This window comes from Anguilla anguilla, chromosome 8 (genome assembly GCF_013347855.1).
Source record: "Anguilla anguilla isolate fAngAng1 chromosome 8, fAngAng1.pri, whole genome shotgun sequence".
Lineage (NCBI taxonomy): Eukaryota > Metazoa > Chordata > Actinopteri > Anguilliformes > Anguillidae > Anguilla > Anguilla anguilla.
In genome coordinates, this window is record NC_049208.1 from 44546508 (window position 1) to 44567832 (window position 21325).

Sequence of the window (21325 nt, forward strand, 5' to 3'; positions counted from 1 at the left end):
TCTCACAGCCACTGTTTTTACATATAGGCTATAGCAAACCGAAACTGCTGAACGGTACACGCTCATCAGACTGTACAAATTCACACAACGATAGCCATAATCCACAACCGTTTCTTGCAGGGTCGCATTTCTCACTCTCATAATAAAACGCTTTGCAAAAAGAAATGATATCTCATAAAGAACACGTTTTCAATGTACAAAAATGCCAAGTTACTCAAAAGTATTGATATCAAAATTACGCCAAGTTACGGTACTACAAACAATATAGGCTATCTTGCCTCACCGAAATGACATAAGATGTATTTCAAAGCAATGCTACCCAATATTTCCTCAGTTCTTTCAAGTCACTTGGCCCTGTGTTTTGTAATCTTACCATTTTACAATGTCATGCAAACTTTGTGTCAGATCACACATTACGTAAGCGTGATGATATGGTAACATATTACACTGAAGTAGGCTGGTTTTAAATAAATAAACATTTATTTAAAGTAAAAGATTTTTTTGGTATTATGAAAATGGCAACAGGTATTTCCACAATAGCACATACCCAGCACTTGACTCATCATGGTTAAGTATTTCACTAAATCACTCCCACACAGAACTTTTCTGCCCTTCCTTTTTTTTATGCCTCCGCGACGGCGCAGCCGTGGCTGGAGGCATTATGTTTTCGGGTTGTCCGTCCGTCCGTCTCGATTCTTTTGAACGCGATATCTCAGGAACGCCTTCAGGGAATTTCTTCAAATTTGGCGCAAACATTCACTTGGACTCAAGGATGAACTGATTAGATTTTGGTGGTCAAAGGTCAAGGTCAAGGTCACTGTGACCTCACGTCCATCCCATTCTTGTGAACGCGATATCTCAGGAACGCCTTGAGGGAATTTCTTCAAATTTGGCACAAACGTCCACTTGGACTCAAGGATGAACTGATTAGATTTTGGTGGTCAAAGGTCAAGGTCACTGTGACGTCACACAACATATTTTTGGCCATAACTCAAAGATTCATACTGTGTCAAAGTTTCACACAAATGTCTAATAGGATAACATGATGAAGTGATGACATTTTATATCCAAACTGGCTACTGGTTGGCAGAGACATACAACCGCGAGGCGGTATTTCTAGGTTAATTTTCTCTCTGATCTTTTTTGTCTCCATTGCTGCTTAAGACAAATGGACACCGAAATTGGCGCAATGAGAGTCTAGTCTGCTAATTCGTGCCTGACGAAAAATGAAGCTTAAAATATGCTCACATTTTAGAGAATGTAATTAATATTTTCCACATTAATTACGTTAATTAATTATTTCACCCACCCACAACCCATCCGCTATTAATCAGAATGTTAGTTTTTATGACTCCGCCCGCCCGATCCGCAGATTAACCACGGTGCCCGCAGATATAACTGCGATCCGCGCATCACTAGACTCTTGACAAAAGACTAAAAGGCTTTCTTATTTTTTCAGGGACAACAATCCCACAGCTCTTGAACAGCACATCAAACAACTTGTACCTGAACTTCCAGTCAGACATCAGTGTGTCAGCAGCTGGGTTCCACTTGGAGTACACAGGTAACATAATATTTTCCATTCCTTTACGCCCTGAGTCTCCATACATGCACTTCCATTCCATCAAGTTTGTATTTGAAATTGTCCTTTCAGAATGTAATTTCATATGTTACTCTTTCAAGAAAATTGCATTCATTATAACAGTGGTATTCCACCTCGGTCCTCAGGACCTCCTGTGGATTCTGGATTTAACAAGCTGTTAATTTATCTTAATTATGTCATTTTCATGCTTAGATGGATTATTTACCCTCTTAAGCCACATTACATCATTAATAGCTATACATGCCATGAAGAATAAAAGTCCCATGTTCACGTTGTGTTTATTGGGCTATATTGCAAAGAACTGCTTAAAAAGAGGTAACAAAACTTTGTAACTAATCATACTTGAGGGCTGAGGGGTAATTAATAGGCTCCTAATTATGTTGTCAAACAAATATGTTTAAGTTCTTTTATAATTTTTTTTTCAATTAATGCAGTTTTGGCTCATTATCATTTGCTCTGTCGGAATTCTTCAAAAAGAGAGAGGAGGGAAATAACTATAAATAATGGTTTTCATATTTGGCTCAATTCTGAAAATAGGTTCTTTTTTTAGTACAAACAACCTACATCCATCAGTTATGATTACACACTTGAATGAAGTTTCTGGGACATACCATTCACTAGAAATCTGACTAAAAGTACAGAGAGTGAAATGTTGCATTTAATCCTGTGGTTGGGGTGCAGGGTACATCTAACAGTATTAATGTCTTTAAAAGTTTACATAAAGTAAGGCAATGTTTTTCCTGGCCTACCTATATCGGTGAAAATCTAGCACAAGACTACATCACTTATTCTCCGGTTCCTGTTTAATGTCTTTTAGATCCAAACAACTGTATCAGTCAATGTGACATGTCACCACGTAGCCTATAGTTAAAGTTTATATATATATATATATATTTATGAAGATCAAGTCTGAGTTTAACAAATTCAATCAATTGGTTAATCAGTAATCTACTGGTAACAGGCTGACAACCCCATTAGGTTTAACCTTGCAGGGGCTTTGTACTTTTGCCTGGGTAGTAAACCAAGAAAGCTAACATGCAATATCAAAACTATGCAATCTGTTGGTCAATAAAACTGTTTACAATTACATACATTTGGATTCCTTGACACACAGTACAGTTGGTACAAGACTTCACCAGCATATAGCCAAAACAGACTTTTGGTAATATCTCTCAAAATATTTATTGAACTCTCCTGCCGTTCGTTGGAGAAAAAGAGATGGTAATTTAGCATGTTTTACCTGAAATACGTTGTTCAAGCTTGATGCATTGACCTAAAAAGTCCGTGTTACCTTTTTTTTTCTTACCGTGTGTTAGATTTGGCCCTGCCCTCCCCTACCTCCCAGACGGTTAGTCTTAGTAGCCATGTGCCCACACTTAGTAGCCTGTTGATTCACCTCAATCTTTAAAACTAATCAAACTTGAGGACTGATCAGGTACATTTTTTGTTACCTCTTTTTATGTAGTTGTTTGCAATTCAGCACAATAAGCACAATGTGAGCATGGGACTTCTTTATGGCATACATTCTGACATAATGAAGCTTTAGAGGGTAAATAATACGTCATGAAAAGCATCTGGGGGGCGACATAGCTCAGGAGGTAAGACCGATTGACTGGCAGTCGGAGGGTTGCCGGTTCAAACCCCGAAGTGTCGAAGTGTCCTTGAGCAAGGCACCTAGCCCCCAACTGCTCTGGCGAATGAGAGGCATCAATTGTAAAGCGCTTTGGATAAAAGCGCTATATAAATGCAGTCCATTTATTTACCATCTAATTAAGAAAAATTAACCATTTGTTAAAATTCTGGAGCTGAATCTGTGGTTCGAATAAAAACCACAACTATGATTTGAGGGCTTTTTGGTCATTTTAAAGTAAGTATTGTATAGATGTACTGACCTGTGTATAGACAAATGTGTGATTTAAGAGTACTAGTTCTATTTATCATATTTAAATATATATTTATTGCATGTTAATGTACTTCAATTAGTCAGCACTGTATTTAATGCTAAAAGCTAAGGAAGTCTGTTCTCAATTACATAGTTTTTAATCAGATGAGTTTTCTATTTAATGCTCATAAATATCTAAACTGGAAGTAATTTAATGTAAGTGACTTGACTATGCACCCTTAACAGTCTGAAATAAATAGTTTTAATCCACTAGTCTCTATTAATATATCTAGCATATCTCCATTTTCTCTTTCTGAAGCAATTGGGTTGGATTCCTGCCCAGAGCCTCAAACTCCCAACTATGGGATTAGAGTGGGGGACCGCTACATGGTGGGGGATGTAGTACAGTTCCAGTGTGAACAAGGCTACTCTCTGCAGGTAAGCAAATCAGGGTGCTATACATACACATCCAGGTCCAGGTTAAGTTTTCCCCAATTCTAAACAGTGAGCAGTTTTTAAATAAGTGAAACAGGTTTTGCAGATGGGCAGAGGAATATTTGGGCTGTCAGAGTAAGGGTCATTATGATTAAAAGTGCAAACTTAATCATACCATCTCCGAACCTATACATTTCCTCCCTTCAACATCTGGCACAAACTATCATCTTTATGCAAGGACAGGGTGGCACATAATAGTTCTGACAAGAGACAGAGTTAAATAGAAATGTAGATTATACAAATATTGGTAATAAATAATATGGGTATCTCTTGGTGTACCAAAGTAGTATAATTAGATTTTCACTGAGTTATTTCTTGATATGCACTTCATATTCTCATTCATTCGTATTTTGGTTTGTATTGTAAAAATGTTTTACTCATTTCAGGGGAACCCTTATATTACCTGCATGCCTGGTCCTGTCCGAAGATGGAATTACCCTGTGCCTCTGTGTCTTGGTAAGTGAATAAAATGGTCCTGATTTCAATGTCAATCTCAGTGCCCAGACATAAAATGCGCAAGTACGTGCAGCATTCAGAGCAAATGGAATGATGGCTGAAGAAAGAATAACAGCTGGAAACAGATGGGTGAGTGTAGAGCAGGGGTGCACAAACTTTTTCAGCAATGTCCCAAAGATATTAATCCATGCTTTTCAAGACCCAAACTGATATCGTATTCAATTATAACAATTATTTGGTAATTAATTGATAAACCGCAAACAACATCCATGTTTTTAATACCTAAAAGCTAAATGAAAGGACAAACTTATTGAACTTATCAGGCATTTAATCACAGGAAGCACAGTCAAATTAACAGAATGTAAGGCTTTATCAATGAAGCATAGTATGGGTAAATTGTTCAAAGCTGGCAGACAGAAAACCGTAAGATAAAACTATTCTTACAGTGGTCACTGGTTTCAGATGACGCTTCTGCCGAGAGAGATCTTCCCGGCAGCAGCAAATTTGCATACATTTTCTTTGTATTTCTACAGGAGCTACTTTTGTTTGCAAAACCACCACCAGGTGGCAAATGTGAGCACTCAAAACCATGTCTGGCAGTTAACACTTCAACTGTGGCACTCACGAGCAAAGTAGAAGTGTTATCGCCACTCTTATTTTAACGGGAAAAGAGAGGAAAATACATTTTAAAGATAAGCCAAAAATAGGGACATGCTTGTTACCCATAACATTTTTGTGTGTATTTGAGTGGCATTTATGTCTATAAACGGTTATTCAACTAACTTTGTGGTCAGACTGTGAAACTTAATAATTGTTGACACAGTCTAAAGTCATCCAAGTTAGTTTCACTTAGGATATAGGGGAGAGTTTGTATAAATGTAACGCATCATAAATGTAACACGGTTAATTCGTTTTTATTCACTGCTGCTAGTCGTCAATTTTTATTTTTTAATTACGGTGAAAAGGAGATACGTCTTTTCGATTCCCAGTTTCCAACCTGCTGCCAGTGTGAGATGATGCATACCCCCCTTGGGAGGTTAAAACCGATTTTTCAGAAAACAGAGTTTGACACTTTATTTTTAATCCATAATGGCATAAATGCTACAGTATAATCAAATAATAATATATAAATCGTTGGCTTTACAAAACATAAGAAAATAGTTGTTTCCTTTAATACAATGTTAAAAAAAATTAGCTGATTCCCTCGGCAAGTCATAACTATCATTGGGGAGAAAGGATCTGTGTGTACTTTTTGGTCAATCGTTTTCCATTTCAGAAACAGATATTAAAAAGCAAGAAATTAAGGGGTGTTCGATATTCATTTTAAAACATAAATCGAGAAATGAGAATCAATTGGTTATTTGTGTTGCTGACTGATATTAAACATACAATTACATAAACTGAACAAGCTCTCAATTTTAAAGATTATGGTATTATGTTCAGTTTTTATTATACCAAAAAGGTTAGATTTTTTTATAATTACCCAATTGACTTTGGTTCGTATTAAATCGTACTAAAGAAAACAGCTGTTATTTTCTGATAAGTTAGTATTTATATGTTGCTATTTGAGTAGCATTTATGAAATTGTGAAAAATAAACTGTTTGCTGAAAAATTGCCAAAACAGGTTTGACGTCCCTGTTAGGGTCTTACGAGTCTTATGTTGCAAACTGTTGTAATGTTTTTTTTTTTTTAAGAAAGTTGCCAGAAATATTTGAATGGCTTCTATGCTGATACCAGCCCAATATCCCCTGGTATTAGGGCTTTATTTTTCCCAAGTACTAATGTTATCTTAACCCCTTTGTGCAAGCCTCCTAGTGGCCGGCACGCTGGCGTGCCCAGATTACTGAACTCAGACATTCAGTGCTACTGCAACCAAAGTACGAGTTAAAAACAGAAACGCGTTGTTTTAGTTTCATAAGTAGACGATACACAACTATGCCAAATACGGAGTTTCGCAGAACCACCATTGTCGCTCTGGTCGTTCATTTAACACGCCCCCCTCCCTGCAGTCTCATCTACAACTACACCCCCCACCCATGACATAATGGACAATATTGTCTATCTGTCCATTCATAAGAATATTCTTTCACCACTCAAAAATTGTATTTCCTCATAGCAACAAGATAAACTCGACAATAGGCCTAAGATATGCCAATACAGCAGTGAAAACGCTGCTCACTGAATAACGAAGTAAACGAGACAAAGTTTTTTTTTTTAATTATGCCATGTCATTCTACATTCAATATCTGGGACTAAATATTGAATAAATATACAACCTTACCATTGGTTTTATGCGTAGTGATGTCCCTTTTGAGATTGAGTGGTCATATATTGTCTTGGACAATCCATTTGTGAAATATACACACATTTGTGATGCCTCGGTACCTTCCAAAATAGCTGTGCGTAATACCACACGTTGTTTACACCATTGTCGCTCTTTTTAGTACAGTCTGGCTTGATTGACAATTCACTTATTCAGTAGGTGACAGTATAAGCTTTCTAACGATGTGTAACTTGTCTATTTTTGCTTTTGGAATAGCGTTTTATATCTCAGAGTAACCGAAAGTTTTCTCATCATCGCATTAACTTGCGCATTCCCTCTGTGGTAGCATTAAAAGATACTGCACCTGACGAAACATTGTGAACAATTTTTCATAATTTATTGGAAAATACTATTATTATTGAGGACTTCTGAGCATAGTTAAGCCATATGTTTGCTGATAGACCTAGCTGATATCGTTTTCTGGAGGAAGACCAAAGCGGATAGAACTGTATCATTGATTTACTGTCTCTGTATCTATCTGCTGAACACAGATAAGATTTCATCATTGCTATGTAAGTATTACTGCTCAAAATATTTCGGTTATCTATGTTATTTTTTAAATTGAGTGGCTTTAAATAGGTTAGTGGTATTTTATAAGGAGAATATTTCACACTGTAATTTAAGCGTTTGTTGCTAATTTAATAGTTTTTGTGATGCATGCAACAGTGATGACGTGAGAGTTGGAACATTGCCAAAATGTTTATGCCGTCCCATCCCCATACAAGAAAACATACAAGAGTACAGAGTATAGAAATACATACAAGAGTTAATTATTACACATTTAGGTACTGCACCACATTGTGTGACAATACTTTTGCATTATTTTCTAATCTGATCTCAATGTTTCATCTTAAACTTTCATAAGGAGCTTATTTATATTCTTTATAACGGACAAGATTTTTTGAGAGATTTTGGATATGTTTCTGGAACCCTAGATATTTTAGACCACTGTACTGATGAGTTTCTTGAGTCAAAACAGTTTGTAGTGAAATATGTGAATATGTTGTGATTTACAGCAATGCATAATTTAGACATTTTGGATAGATTTGCAGACGCTGGGTACACTGCTTAGTTTTTGCTTCATAGATCTATAGTAGTTCTACATATCCATCATTATATTTTATGAACTTGTGGTCAAGAAGTTTTTGATCCAGGACATGTATAGTTTAACCTGCTGTATATATGCAATCTCTCAGTATTTCATTGCAAACTAAAAAAATAGCAAATCCATTTTTGATTTTTTACCTATACAGTTGCATTTGTGGCAAACATTTTCTTCCAAAATTATGAATATAAACTAATCTAAGTATTGTAAATGATACAAATGTCTTGCTTCATTTAAGCCATTTTCAAGTCTCTGTGGTGTTCACATCTGGAGTTATAAAGCTTTAAATAGGGTACCCCCAAATAGGCAAGGATTGGCCAGATTTGGCATGTGACTGACAGTCCTGTAGTTTCCTGGATCAGCACAGTCCGCTTTCTTATATATTAGTTTTGTATTACCTTGCTTCCAGTCCTCAGTTATTTCTCCAGTTTCTAAGGGCTGTCTAAGAGTACCTGGCCAGTTGTTTTAAGATGATCACACCTAACTCTTTGAGTACTCTTGGGTATATGTGACAGGAGCCAGAAAACCAGGCTTAAGTGCAGGAAAGGTGATAGCATATTTTATAGCATATGCAATCTGAGAAACAGAGCTTCAAATAGATGTATCATACATGGAGATTGGACAATGACTGAGGGAGTTGTGCTGTTTTGAAGTTAGACATTAATGCTGAATGGGCTGCCAGAAAACCAGAGATTTTCACTGCCAAAGATTGACAAGGGATTCCCACACTTTTGTGACATATTTCCTTAGCAACCATGTGTTTAAATAGATACTGTAAGAGGGAAATTAAACTGGGACCCAGAAAAGGCTGACATTTGAACGAGCCAGCATGCTGGGACGCAGCGTGTACTTCAAAGGACCCGAGAGCCTTGTGGTAAAACAATAAGTCACTCGGACTTCCTCTGAATGGGCAGGCCATTTGGCTCTCTGGAATGTTACCACCTGGACACAACCAAGATAAGGGGAACTAGTCTCTTTGCCTGTGGTTGTGGGTGTGGGTGTTTTGGGGTCGTAAAGGGTGAAGCGACCGGCACCTGGTGGGGGCACTACACGGGACAGTACCACACTGCCCACATATGGACCCCTCTGACATTACACTTTGTATTTCTTTTCTGGATTTGGACTATAAACCATCTGTATATCTTATTTACAAATCCCGGAAAACCTTACAAACCATGCACATGTGTTCATTGTATTATTGTATTATGCCTTATGTAATAATAACATGGATTGCGTGTTCAATGGTTAAACAGAAGGGTATTTTCATGACAACTGCAGCATAATATTACATCCACTTGACATGTTTAGTATGGACATATTCAGGAAAATTATAGCAATTGAATGAAATATGTTTCATACCAAATAGAATTTAATAAAACATAGTTTCAATAACTCAGGAAAAACCTAACACAATGGAATGTCCTCTCTGGTAATCATCTCCTTTTCCCCATTTCCCCACCAATTGTTTTAACAACCTCCTCCAAATGGTGGGGGCCGGAATTAGAGATTTAAGATTCGGACAGGTTAATTTATGGCAATGCCGCCTAGACCAAACGCGGGATTTGGCTTAAAAGGAAGGGAGACAAAGCAATCGAGGAAGATCGTAATCGACTTCCCACCGTGCACATACTATGTGCGCTGCGTGTAGACAGACAAGGAAGATCGTAATCGACTTCCCTCAGTGCACATACTAGGCTATGTGTTCTGTGTAGAGATAGACAAGGAAGATCGTAACCGACTTCCCCACGTTACACATAATCTGCGTGGTGTGTGTAGATTCACAAGGAAGATCGTAATCGACTTCCCTCAGTGCACATACTAGGCTATGTGTTCTGTGTGTAGCTAAACAGGCTGGTAAGAACTCTTTTCCTCTGTATTTATGTTTTTTAAACCTTATAATTGATTTGAATTTAAAGATAACAACCTACCTGCCTGTTCAATAAATTCTTATTTTTAACTTGCGTGGTCTTCATGACTCTAATCCATTTTATCTTCTTTTCAGCCGAAATTCCGTTTAAATACTCAGGGGGGCAATTATGACTAGGACCTACTGATCAGGGGTCTAGTACAGTAAACGTCTTTAGTGGGGTCTTCAAGTTAGATAGGTGACCACGATCTGCCCGCTAAGGGATTGGTGGGATCGGTTCTGGTGTTGTTTGGCATAAGAGAACCCATGGGCGTTGTACGCCGGTTCTCCCCAAATTCGCCTTAAGGAGCCCGATAGATTCTTCACCGCCCTGGGCTCATAACTGTCTATGCACTATCCATGTAAGCCAGGCATGGAAGGCATGTATTATGGTGGTCAGCCTCCTACCCTCTGGATTCCTCGCCGAACTGAGATTTAACAATAATGCTAAACCCGGGAGCATATATTGAGGAATGATGGCACAAGATAGAGTCGAGTGTAACCACTCCCAAGTTCCACGTATAGTTAAAGCCAAATTTTAAATTATCATATAAAATGGAGTCAGATTAACACGAGAGTAAAACATAGTAACTGTTACGCTTTCTTGCTGTAGTCACGGATAGATCGGGTGTGTTGTTCCGCGTATTTGTGAATATTCTGATGCTCCCATTGGAATATTGACAGTCCGGCGACATATCTGATATATCTCTGATGACAACATAGCCCCGTTTACGAACGGAGAGTAACCTGAATGCTACTGGTCCGTTTCAGGCCAGCTTTAAGCGGGATATGAAGCAGCGCCTTCATATCTAACCCGTGGCAACGGAACCAGTGCATTCTTAATTATAATTGTGCCCTGTTCTTACGAACAGAGGAAAAATAACTGACATCTCGGTTTTGAATCACACCAGCCAAGGGAGAACACGCGATACCTTCCCCTCCAGCTACAAACCCTCATTGGTCTAGCTGTGAGGTGTTTACAATACTAGTTACACCAAATTACACATAATGCATTGTGGTGGTATATTCTACCTATTTGATGTTGAATGCATGGAATACAAATATTTAAACTGCTTAGAAATCAACTTTAATGTAGGTTGAAAGCAGAAGTTGGGATCCTCACTGCCTCTTGTTCACACCCACTCAGACTTTGATTAATTATGCAGCCTTAGTCACACCCCTCCCTTGAATAACAATTATGCCTTTGACAAGCTGTCAATAGCTGCTGTCCTACTACTCACCAGTGAAAAGAATAGTACTTTAAATCATTCTGAAAGTAATTAAGCTACCTCAAACTACTGGGAAATGTAGCTACTAGAGCTTAAATAGATACCAAATTACACATAATGCATTGTGGTGGTATATTCTACCTATTTGATGTTGAATGCATGGAATACATAAGGAATAAACCACAACTTTTATTGTTGAATATTAAAATTCAGCCGGGTTTTAGCTCAAAATGTTCTCACGGCATGCTTTTTATCCCAGTTAGCTAGCTAACTAACTACTGAATTATATTAAAAACAGCGGTTACTGTAAACGCAGTCGTTAACAAAGATACAGAAGAAAATGCGTCCCGTAGCCATGAATTAAATACAGAACGCCTATTCTACCATCCAAATAAGAGACGATTCAGTATTTTGTGCAATGATTGGCAACCCTAAATGAAGCCAGTTAACTAGAACCTTGATTCAACGTTGCCATCAATTGCAAAACTGGACACTGAAAAAGGAGGGGACGTAACAACAGTTCAAAATCGAAAGAACAATGTTGCTGTTTTAACTGCGTTAGAATGCTGGATTTTGTAGCGCATTGATTTTAGAACTGTTAACCCTCTGGGGTCGAGAGCTCCGACAAGATGAAATTTACTTTCGTTTCTATTTGGATGATTAACTTCACGTGCTGTTATCATACAGACGCAACAAAAACATTGACAGAAACCTTAGAATCGCGACTTTCCAATGCGCCCATTGGCAAATAATATGAATTGTTTTAAATGTTCTAAATTTGATTAATTAGATCATGTATGCTTCGTTAAACTTTACTCATTACTATGTGAAGTTCGCTCAGCAGGAAGTCCGCCCAAATCGCATTCACATGTTAACAACATTATAATTACTCTCCATAGAAGGAGACTAAAGGAGGGGCGATGCAAGATCCATGTGAGAAATGCCAAGTCTGCGAAAGCGGGATAGAATGTCAAACTGTCGCCTAATTCACTTCTTTTGAGGTGAACATTTCGTTTAATTTTGGAAAATGGTCGATCCGGAAGCCGACACTGATGAAGAGCGGTGTCATTTCGAACAGCGAACTGATCCAGCTGAGGATCAACTTCGTGCGTAAGTATATTTCTTATGATCATATTGGTAAATATGTGTACTGTATTGCAACGTATCTGTGTGTTTGTAGGAATATCCAGCAATATGCGCGTTTGTAAATTCCCACACTACGAACGATTCGAACTATTGCATCTCAAAATTATAGGCTAGGATCTCTGCGTCTGGTTGTGTTAGAAGCATCAGGTAGACTGTATGTTTTTCGATCATATTGGTAATAAATAGCCCGTGGCGTGGCTAAGATTCTAAAACTGATGTCCTCGCACAATCGATATTAGCATACTGTAAGTAAATTCGGGAAATAGCAATATAATAACCACTTAGCTAAACAGACCTAGCCTACTTCAGATTGAGGCATTGTTATTGATGAGTTGCGTGTAGTTGAGCTGGAATAGCAATGTTTATTTAGTTTAGCTAATGTTGTTTCATTGATAGCTTGCATTATTTGTAAATGTGTGCTGTATTACATTCTCTGTGTGTTTGTAGGAATATTCACTAATATGCGCGCTTGTAAATTCCCACACTACGAACGATTCTAACCATTGCTTCTCAAAATTATAGGCTACCTCTCTGCGTCTGGTTGTGTTGGTTTGGTTCTTTGTTTGTATATGATGTAACCATGTCACATTTCCTAAGTTTTGTTTTCATTAGTTAGTGGTTTGCCCCTTTTTTGTAAAGCACATTTAATTTTCACCTGTTGAAGGAAATGTGCTATATAAATAAAGTTTGATTTGATGTCACATTTCCTAACAATTTTGTTTTTATCATATTTACAGAGATGCTGATCAGGAAACACGGCCTAGTTCACCACTAGCTAAGAGGCCACGCAAGCGTTGCAAGAGTACACCAGTCTCATCTCATCTTCCATGCGTATAGTTTGCTTCAATAAATGTTCTGAAAATCAAAAGATGTCTTTGTTTCTGTCTTCTAAATGGCTCACTGAGTCTTTGTCTTAGTGGTGGGGAGGCATGCGGCCAGGTGTGAATAGTCTACTTAGCTGGCAGGTCGTCCTACCCAATGCATATTCATTACAGAAAGGCCATTTGCCCTCCCATTCTCACCTGGTGTTGAAAAATAGTAGTCACAACACTAACTTTTAGCAATGTATTTTATATTTCTCATTGGATTTGCCAAAATATTTTGTCATCTTTTGATACCCAAGACCTTGATGAACACATTCCAGTGACCAAAAGTCTTATTCACAATTGTTTAGTGTGTTTTATTACAACATTCCTGTGCATGTTCAAAACTACTGTTTACAGTTTGTGTGTTTTTAGAGCAGTTTACAATCCACACATGATTATGACCTACTTACTGCTGCCATATTATTGTAGCTGAGTTTGTGCTGAAAACAAAGATATGAAACACTTTGGAATCACTGTATATAAAGTTGATGAAATTTACACAAATGTCAGAGCATCGCACAATCACCAGTGTGCCTCATTTTACCCTTAGACCCCAGAGGGTTAAAAGGCCGAGGTATCCCTTTACTTCATTTACTTTTACCATGTCAATCCATTCGTTCTTGTCACTGGCACTATCTAAATTCAGCTCAGTGATTTAGCGGAGAACATTAGCCACGTTCCTGCGACACTCGTAATCACGCGTAAAAAAGTAGACTAGATTGTAAACAACACAAGGTATTTTCTGACTACTTATGCAGGAATGTCATGCGGAATGGTCATTAATATGGATGTCCCACCCATTGTCCTGCCCCCTCGCAACAAGCAGACAGAGAGAGAGATAGAGAGAAAGAGTTTAATTATTTAACTTTTTCTAATGTTTACCGATCAAATACGAGTTTGTTATTAAGGTATTAGAAGGTATACATGTTTAAGAAGTAATTTCTGCACAAAACGGAATTTATTTTTCCTCTATTTCAATATCTGATAAGACATTTTGAGTACTGAATATGCCTTCCAGTCTATTAATAACCTCTTCTCTAGTAAAACTGTCAACAAAGTAACTATGTAATGCATCAGCAATATCTTTACTCTTAGATAGCAATGCTCCTTCATTCCTGAGGCACCTGATATCCTCTTTGGCTTTCCTTTTCCTACTACAATATTCAAAGAAACATTTAAGATTACATTTTGCATCTTGGGCAATTTGCCTTTCAAAGAGCCTCTTGGCTTTCCATAGTTCTTTTTTAACCTAAGCATGTACACTCACCGGCCACTTCATTAGGTGACAGGAGTGGCACCCAGTGTGCTGCTATAGCCCATCTGCTTCAAGGTTTGACGTGGTGTGCGTTCAGAGATGCTCTTCTGCATACCTCGGTTGTAACAAGTGGTTTTTTGAATTACTGTTGCCTTTCTATCAGCTTGAACCAGTCTGGCCATTCTCCTCTGACCTCTGCCATCAACAAGGCATTTTCGCCCAGAGAACTGCCGCTCATTGGATATTTTCTCTTTTTCGGACCATCCTCTGTAAACCCTAGAGATGGTTGTGCGTGAAAATTCCAGTAGATCAGCAGTTTCTGAAATAGTCAAACCAGCCCGTCTGGCACCAACAGCCATGCCACGTTCAAAGTCACTTAAATCACCTTTCTTCCCCATTCTGATGCTTGGTTTGAACTTCAGCAGATCGTCTTGACCATGTCTACATGCCTAAATGCATTGAGTTTCTGCCATCTGATTAGATATTTGCGTTAACGGGTGCAGTTTGCAGTTGAACAGGTAGACCTAATGAAGTGGCCAGTGAGTGTATGTTACAATACTTCCTTATTACTTTCAGTGTTGTCATTTTTATGTATCTTATACATTTTTACTCAGACTCTCCCATATGGCTTTTTTCATCGACTGAGGAGACCACTTCTTCAACTTACTTTTCCCTACCTTTGGAATAAATTAACATTGTGCCTCAAGAATAACCCTTTTGAACCCTGTCCCACTTTTTATTCATAGACTTGCAGTTAACCTTTTGAGGCTGAGGGACACAAATTGGGTCAAAAGGCCCTTTGATCTTATAACTGTATTATTTCTGAACGTAGGATCATTTTCTTTTTTTGTTATTCTGGGGAGACTTGCGACTCTCACGTTGGATGTACCAACATTTTCAAATGCAGCCATTGCTGCATTTGAAAACCACACCTACCTTTCACTATGTTTACACTGTTTTGTCACCACGAGTTGTAGCTGCTGAAAACACAAACTGAACATGGAGAAGTTACTTCCTTGTTGCTGTTACAGAACATGCTTTCAAAAAAGCATTATCATTAGCAAAGGCAGCTCAAGCCATATGTCATTCTATTGGTTTCACGGGACAAAAGTGAAAGTCCGCTTTCTGGGGATGTGGATTTTTATTTCCATTGCAAAGTTTCAATTCAAAAGACCCATTCGAGGACGATGTAAATCTGACGTGAATACCACTATTAACCTATTACTAATAGGTTACGTGTCTTTACTGCTTGTGTAATAAAATATGAACATTAATTGCTACTTTTGTATTATACCGGTATTTACTATTGAAGCTGTTGAACTATTGTTTTGCAGGCATTACTAAACCTGCAGTTAATCTCACACTGTGTTTGGTACATTGAGATTTTGTGTCATTTTCACTTTTGAAGCAAACTGACAACTGTTTCAATAGCCTGTAAACTAATCATTCAATTTGTGAGGGAGTCCGGCAGAGCTTGGAGCAGCAAAAGAGTGGCAGGAGACAAAAAAATTCTGTTCACCCAGGTTTATTTACAGGAGACATGCTTGAAACCCAGAACCGGTGCAAAATATGTACAGGTGACGACAGGACAAAATATATATACAACAAAAACCATAAACAAAACAAAAACGAGTAAACAAAACACAGTAGGCTATGCCTAGTAGGCCCTACTTGTTGGAGTAAGCTGCGTGTCTAGTATGACCACTCAGCACACACAGAAAAGACATTCCCCCAGGAGGACTTTTCCTCTGGCTTATATAGCCCAAGCCCCTCCCCCAGCAATCCTATTACAAAAAAAAAAGTTTCTTCGCTTTATTATTGTGTTATTTTACATTTACATTTCAAGAACCAACAATAAATAATTACTATAAATAAACAAATGAATGTGAATAATGAAGTGCCCATTACGGAAAACAAAATCAAATGCAAACATCCTCCCCCCTTGGGATTTCACACATGATGTGTCCCAAACACCCCCATGGAAAAGCCCTATGGTATGGCCCATGCTTCCTTGGAAGGCTTCCAGAAAAACCGGCTGTATGTTTGGTTGGTGTTTGCTAACTTTTAATATAATACAAAATAAAACAATGTTTAACATGAATGTTACATTTTACCTTCAACAATTTACCTTTTTTTTCCCACAAATTTACGACAAACAATGGTACCGCTTGGTACCAATTTTATTTAACAGAAATTGCGGTCGTTTGTAAAAAAAAAAAGTATTTTACATTTTCGGTAAAACAAACATTGTTTCTTTTCTGTTTTTGGCATATTTTCTTGTTCTCATTCATTTACAATTCACCTTCAGAACACACACAAACAATGGTAAGTACGTTTTCCCCCTTCCTTCACGTTACTTTATATGGTTGTTACGTTGCGCGCAATTAAAAAGAACACGAACGGGTTTAAATGCATTTGACCAAAGTTTTAATTGGTTGCAGTATCATCAAAATAAAGAAAATAGTTTTATTTTACCATACCAGTTCTCTGAACATATTTCTGCCAGGCACTGATATTTTTTATCAATATAATGTAAGATGATATACTTGAGCTGACCCTTTTGGCTTAGGTGATATATTCAAGTGAATGCATTTTTAGCAAGCAAACATTTTTTATCAAATAATACGGCCTACCAATAAATTAAAATCATATCCAGGACAAAATTTGACATTTCCTGATAGGGACAAGCCTTGTGAAAAAATGAGGTTGCATGAGTGAACCCTATTAGATAAACCTGTTTAATCTGTTTAAAAAACTGAAGATAGTGAAAAATCATCACAATCACCCTAGGCCTCAAAGGATTAAGGAAGTGCAGTTTATGGTCATAGACAACTGCTAAACACAAGATCAGTAAGGTACAAGACTTATTTTGTACAGCTATTTCTAGTCAAGAACACAGTTTAGTTCACACAGTGAACACTATTCAGACCTAACCTCTGCAAAGCCAACTAGGCAGACAAATACAAATTGCCAAAAAGTGCTGGGATAGGGCAACATGTAACAAGTGTCATGAAAAAGGGGGGGGGGGGGGGTGTTTAGAGTGAAAAATAAAAGTGTGGTGGTGGTTAGTCTAGGTATAGTCTGAAGAGATGAGTCTTCAGGCCACGGCGGAAGATGGGTAGTGAGGGGGAGGTTCGGAGAGGGACGGGGAGTTCGTTCCACCACTGGGGAGCTAGGATGGAGAAGCTCTGTGATCCCTTTGGGCGGGTGGGAGGGGTTACAAGGCGCCCTGCTGGAGTGGTCGAGCAGGCACATAGAATCGAATCATGTCCTGCAAGTAGATGGGGGCGTCCTGTTGGCAGCAGTGTAGGCAAGGGTCAGGGCTTTGAACCAGATCCTGGCAGCGACCGGTAGCCAGTGGAGTGATCGCAGCAGAGGAGTGACGTGGGAGAATTTGGGAAGGTTGTAGATGAGTCGGGCAGCGGCATTCTGAATCATCTGTAGTGGCTGTATGGCACAAGCTAGCAGGCTTGCAAGGAGAGAGTTGCGGTAATCAAGGTGAGGGTTCGCCGTAGCCTGGACGAGCAGCTGGGTGGAGTGCGTCGTCAGGTATGGTCGAATCCTTCTGATGTTGTACAGAAGGAATCTGCAGGACCGTGATGTTGCCTTGATGTGCTCCTTGAGGTCCAGTTAGTCATCCAGGACCACCCCCAAGCTCTTGGCAGAGTGAGAGGCAGTCACTGTGGTGCCATCAACCGTGATTGAGAGCTCACGAAGTAAGGAGGTCTTGCACGGGAAGAAGAGCAGCACAGTTTTGTTGAGGTTGAGCTTCAGATGGTGGCTGGCCATCCAGGTGGAGATGTCAGCCAGGCAGGAAGATATCTTATCATTGACCTGTGTGGCCGAGGGGGGGGAAGAAAAGAAGAGTTGTGTGTCATCTGCATAACAATGATAGGAGAAGCCATGTGAATTAATAACTGAACCAAAAGATCTGGTGTATAAGGAGAACAGCAGAGGACCCAGTACAGATCCCTGCGGCACTCCCGTAACAAGGGGATGAGAAGCAGAGGCAGACCCCTTCCAGGTGACCTGGTAGGACCTATCTGCAAGATAGGAAGCAAACCAAGACAGGGCAACCCCGGCGATGCCCATCCCAGCCAAGGTGGAGAGGAGTATTTTATGGTTGACCGTGTCGAAAGCTGCAGACAGGTCAAGAAGGATCAGGACAGAGGAGAGGCGTGAGGCTCTGGCAGTTGCAAGTGCCTCCGTCACAGCTAGGAGCGCAGTCTCTGTTGAGTGCCTGGATCGGAAGCCAGACTGGTGAGGGTCTAGCAGGTTGTTCTGATGGAGAAAAGAGGTTAGTTGTTTAAGAACTGCTCGTTCAAGGGTTTTGGACAGAAAGGGTAGAAGCGATACTCAATGTCAGTCTGTCAGTCAGTCAGTTTGAGTGGTCAGAAACCATGACATCACAAAGCCATCTCAACAATAACCACAACCCAAAAGAATATCTGGTCGAGCACAAAGTGATATATAAAAGGTGAGCAGGTGTTCTTATACAGCAAAGCAGGGAGTTAGAGATCTATATGTGCCCTGGATCGAGGGCTGTTGCGATCATCAGTGGATTTCCTGGCGTGGCACTGTTGATCTTGTATCTTCTGTGTAGCTCCCGAAGCACTATTTGAAAACTGGTGCTGCTTCACTGTCACTTGTTAACAGGTGATTTGAAATTAGGCCGTGAATGATTTGTACACAGACGAGATGGAAACGTTTTTCTCCAATGACATTACCTCTGTTGCGATTTGGAAGGGTTTTAATATAGGATGGCATGCACGTTCTGCCAGGCCTGTCTCATCTGTTTCCAGGCTCTGGCTTTAGCGCCACTTCTACCAGCTTTCTTCCCGCAATCGTCTTTGCTTTTGATAACTTCCGTTCATTCATTGTAGTTGTTCGCGTATCGATTTTCCCCCTTTTTTAATGATGCAGGCTAAATGCTATCTTTTGTTTTAAAAAGAATGCATTTTAATTTGAAAGTAATTTTTAAAAATAAGGAATGGTTATACATAGGTAATGTATCCCATGTATATTTTCAGTATATCATTGACGATGAATTTTAATTCCGTGTAACCGGTGTATTGCGTCCTAAACGATAATGATTTTTCGTGTACACGTTTAACTGTAACCGTGCCCATCCCTATCAAGCATAAACACCAAGCGCAAAGAACACTGGGATGTAACGGGGGCAAAGTATTAATCAAATAGATGTGAAAGGTGTGTATATTGTGGTGTAAATGTTGATCTCTTGTAATTAATTTAAAAGTGAAAGCAGTGTAAATTTTCTCACAGCTCAGTGTGGTGGGTCGATGACAGACTTCAGTGGAGTGATTCTGAGCCCCGGATTTCCTGGAAACTATCCCAGTGGTCTGGACTGCACCTGGACGATCAAACTTCCCATTGGCTTTGGTAAGTAAGTGGACTGAGACCCGCTCTCCTAACTGTGTATTCTTTCCTTCTCCAGAAGTGTAATGACACTGTCCTTTTCACAAACATTTATCTCTTGACTACTCCTGTTGCAGTCGTAATGCTTCCACTACATCTACTACCATCACTATTGCTACAACCACGACTACTGCCAACTCTGCCACCACTACTATCAATACAAAAGATTCTACCATGACCTCTACTTTCAAATCTGCATGTCAAGCACACTATATATAGTGGTTCTCAAACTCGGTCCTGGGGGACCCCTGTGTATGCTGGTTTTCATTCCAACCTGAACAGCAATCCCAGAATTGTAACAAGCTGTTAATTTTTCCTAATTTGGTGCTTTTCATGTTTTAGAGCTAGGGTCCCCAGTCTTATCCAGAAAGGGCCAGTGTGGGTGCACACACCTGATCCTGATTCTACTAATCAAGGTGCTTAGCAATGACTCTGATAGTAGAATCAGGTGTGTGCACCCACACTGGCCCTTTCTGGAACCTTCCAGTCCTCTGGTATTTTTTCCAGTTTTTATAGATTGCCTAAAAATACCTGTGGTTTAAAGATGATCTCACCTAACTCTTTGAATACGCTTGGGTATATGCCATCCGGGGCCTGCTGCCTAATCCACCTTTAGTTTTTGTAATTTATCCAGTAAGTCTTTATCCTCTATATCATTATCTGGTAAGACATTCTGAGTACTGAATATGCATTACAGTCTATTAGTTATCTCTAGTAAAACCGTCAGTGAAATAACTATTTAAGGCATCAGCAATATCTTACAAAGTAATACTCCTTTATTCCTGATGCACTTTACATTCTTCCCGATTTTCCTTTTCCTACTACAGTTATGAAATAAATTATTTTGTATTACTTTACTAAATAGCAATAACTGAAGGAACCCTTCAATAATTTATTTATGTCAGGACAAAATATAACCAAAATTTATCCAGAATCAGATTAAACTACAGCTAATGTTAGCACATAACGATAAAGGCAAATTCCGTAACAGCAGTTATATTTTGCTTCTGGGAGGACGAACAACCACAAAAAAACCTCCTGTCAGCAAGGTGGTGGCCAAATTGTCTAACCGGCTAGTTAGACAATTTGGCCACCACCCCTGTGCTTTGCGGAGGAAAAAAAAATTCCCTAGCCGTAGACCTAACGGCAACAAAGATTTTCAAATTAGGAGCAAAACCATTTTACGGTACCTTATGTATAATATGGGTTTTAGAAACATTAACTAATATCAAATGCACGCTTGAAAGCACAACACAATCTTGTAACAAACTTTCTACACTCTACCAGACTCCTTCCACTCTCTCTCTCTCTGCCACGAACAGGAAATGCGTGTCAGGCACAAGCAATCAAGCAAGAGCAATATCCAACAGCAAGTGTCACATATGTAGAGGCCTGTGTGTAATTTGGAAAAGCCACAGTGTGCTTTGCTAAGGCAGCATGTCTAAAACATGAAAAGGAGTGATCCTGGACTGACAGTATCCCAACAAGGCACAGAACAGAAAACCTGAGCGTTCACATGCAGTGGCAGGGCAACAGCACGGTCAGCTCCACTCACAAAACGGCTTTCTGTTCCTGATTTACCATCTTTAACGATAGGATAGCTTAACGAGGTCAGTTGTGAG

The 21325-nt window shown here is 39.1% G+C and overlaps 1 protein-coding gene across 9 annotated transcripts in view; it reads left to right on the forward strand.

The window, feature by feature from the left end:
* csmd3b (CUB and Sushi multiple domains 3b) overlaps positions 1–21325 on the forward strand; it is a 938142-nt gene that overhangs the window by 603088 nt on the left and 313729 nt on the right. For all 9 annotated transcript variants that reach the window (XM_035430384.1, XM_035430386.1, XM_035430391.1 and 6 more), the window contains 4 exons: positions 1460–1564; positions 3805–3923; positions 4367–4436; positions 19551–19667. In XM_035430384.1, the coding sequence (XP_035286275.1) occupies positions 1460–1564; positions 3805–3923; positions 4367–4436; positions 19551–19667 (411 nt within the window). The remainder of the gene's footprint in view (positions 1–1459; positions 1565–3804; positions 3924–4366; positions 4437–19550; positions 19668–21325) is intronic.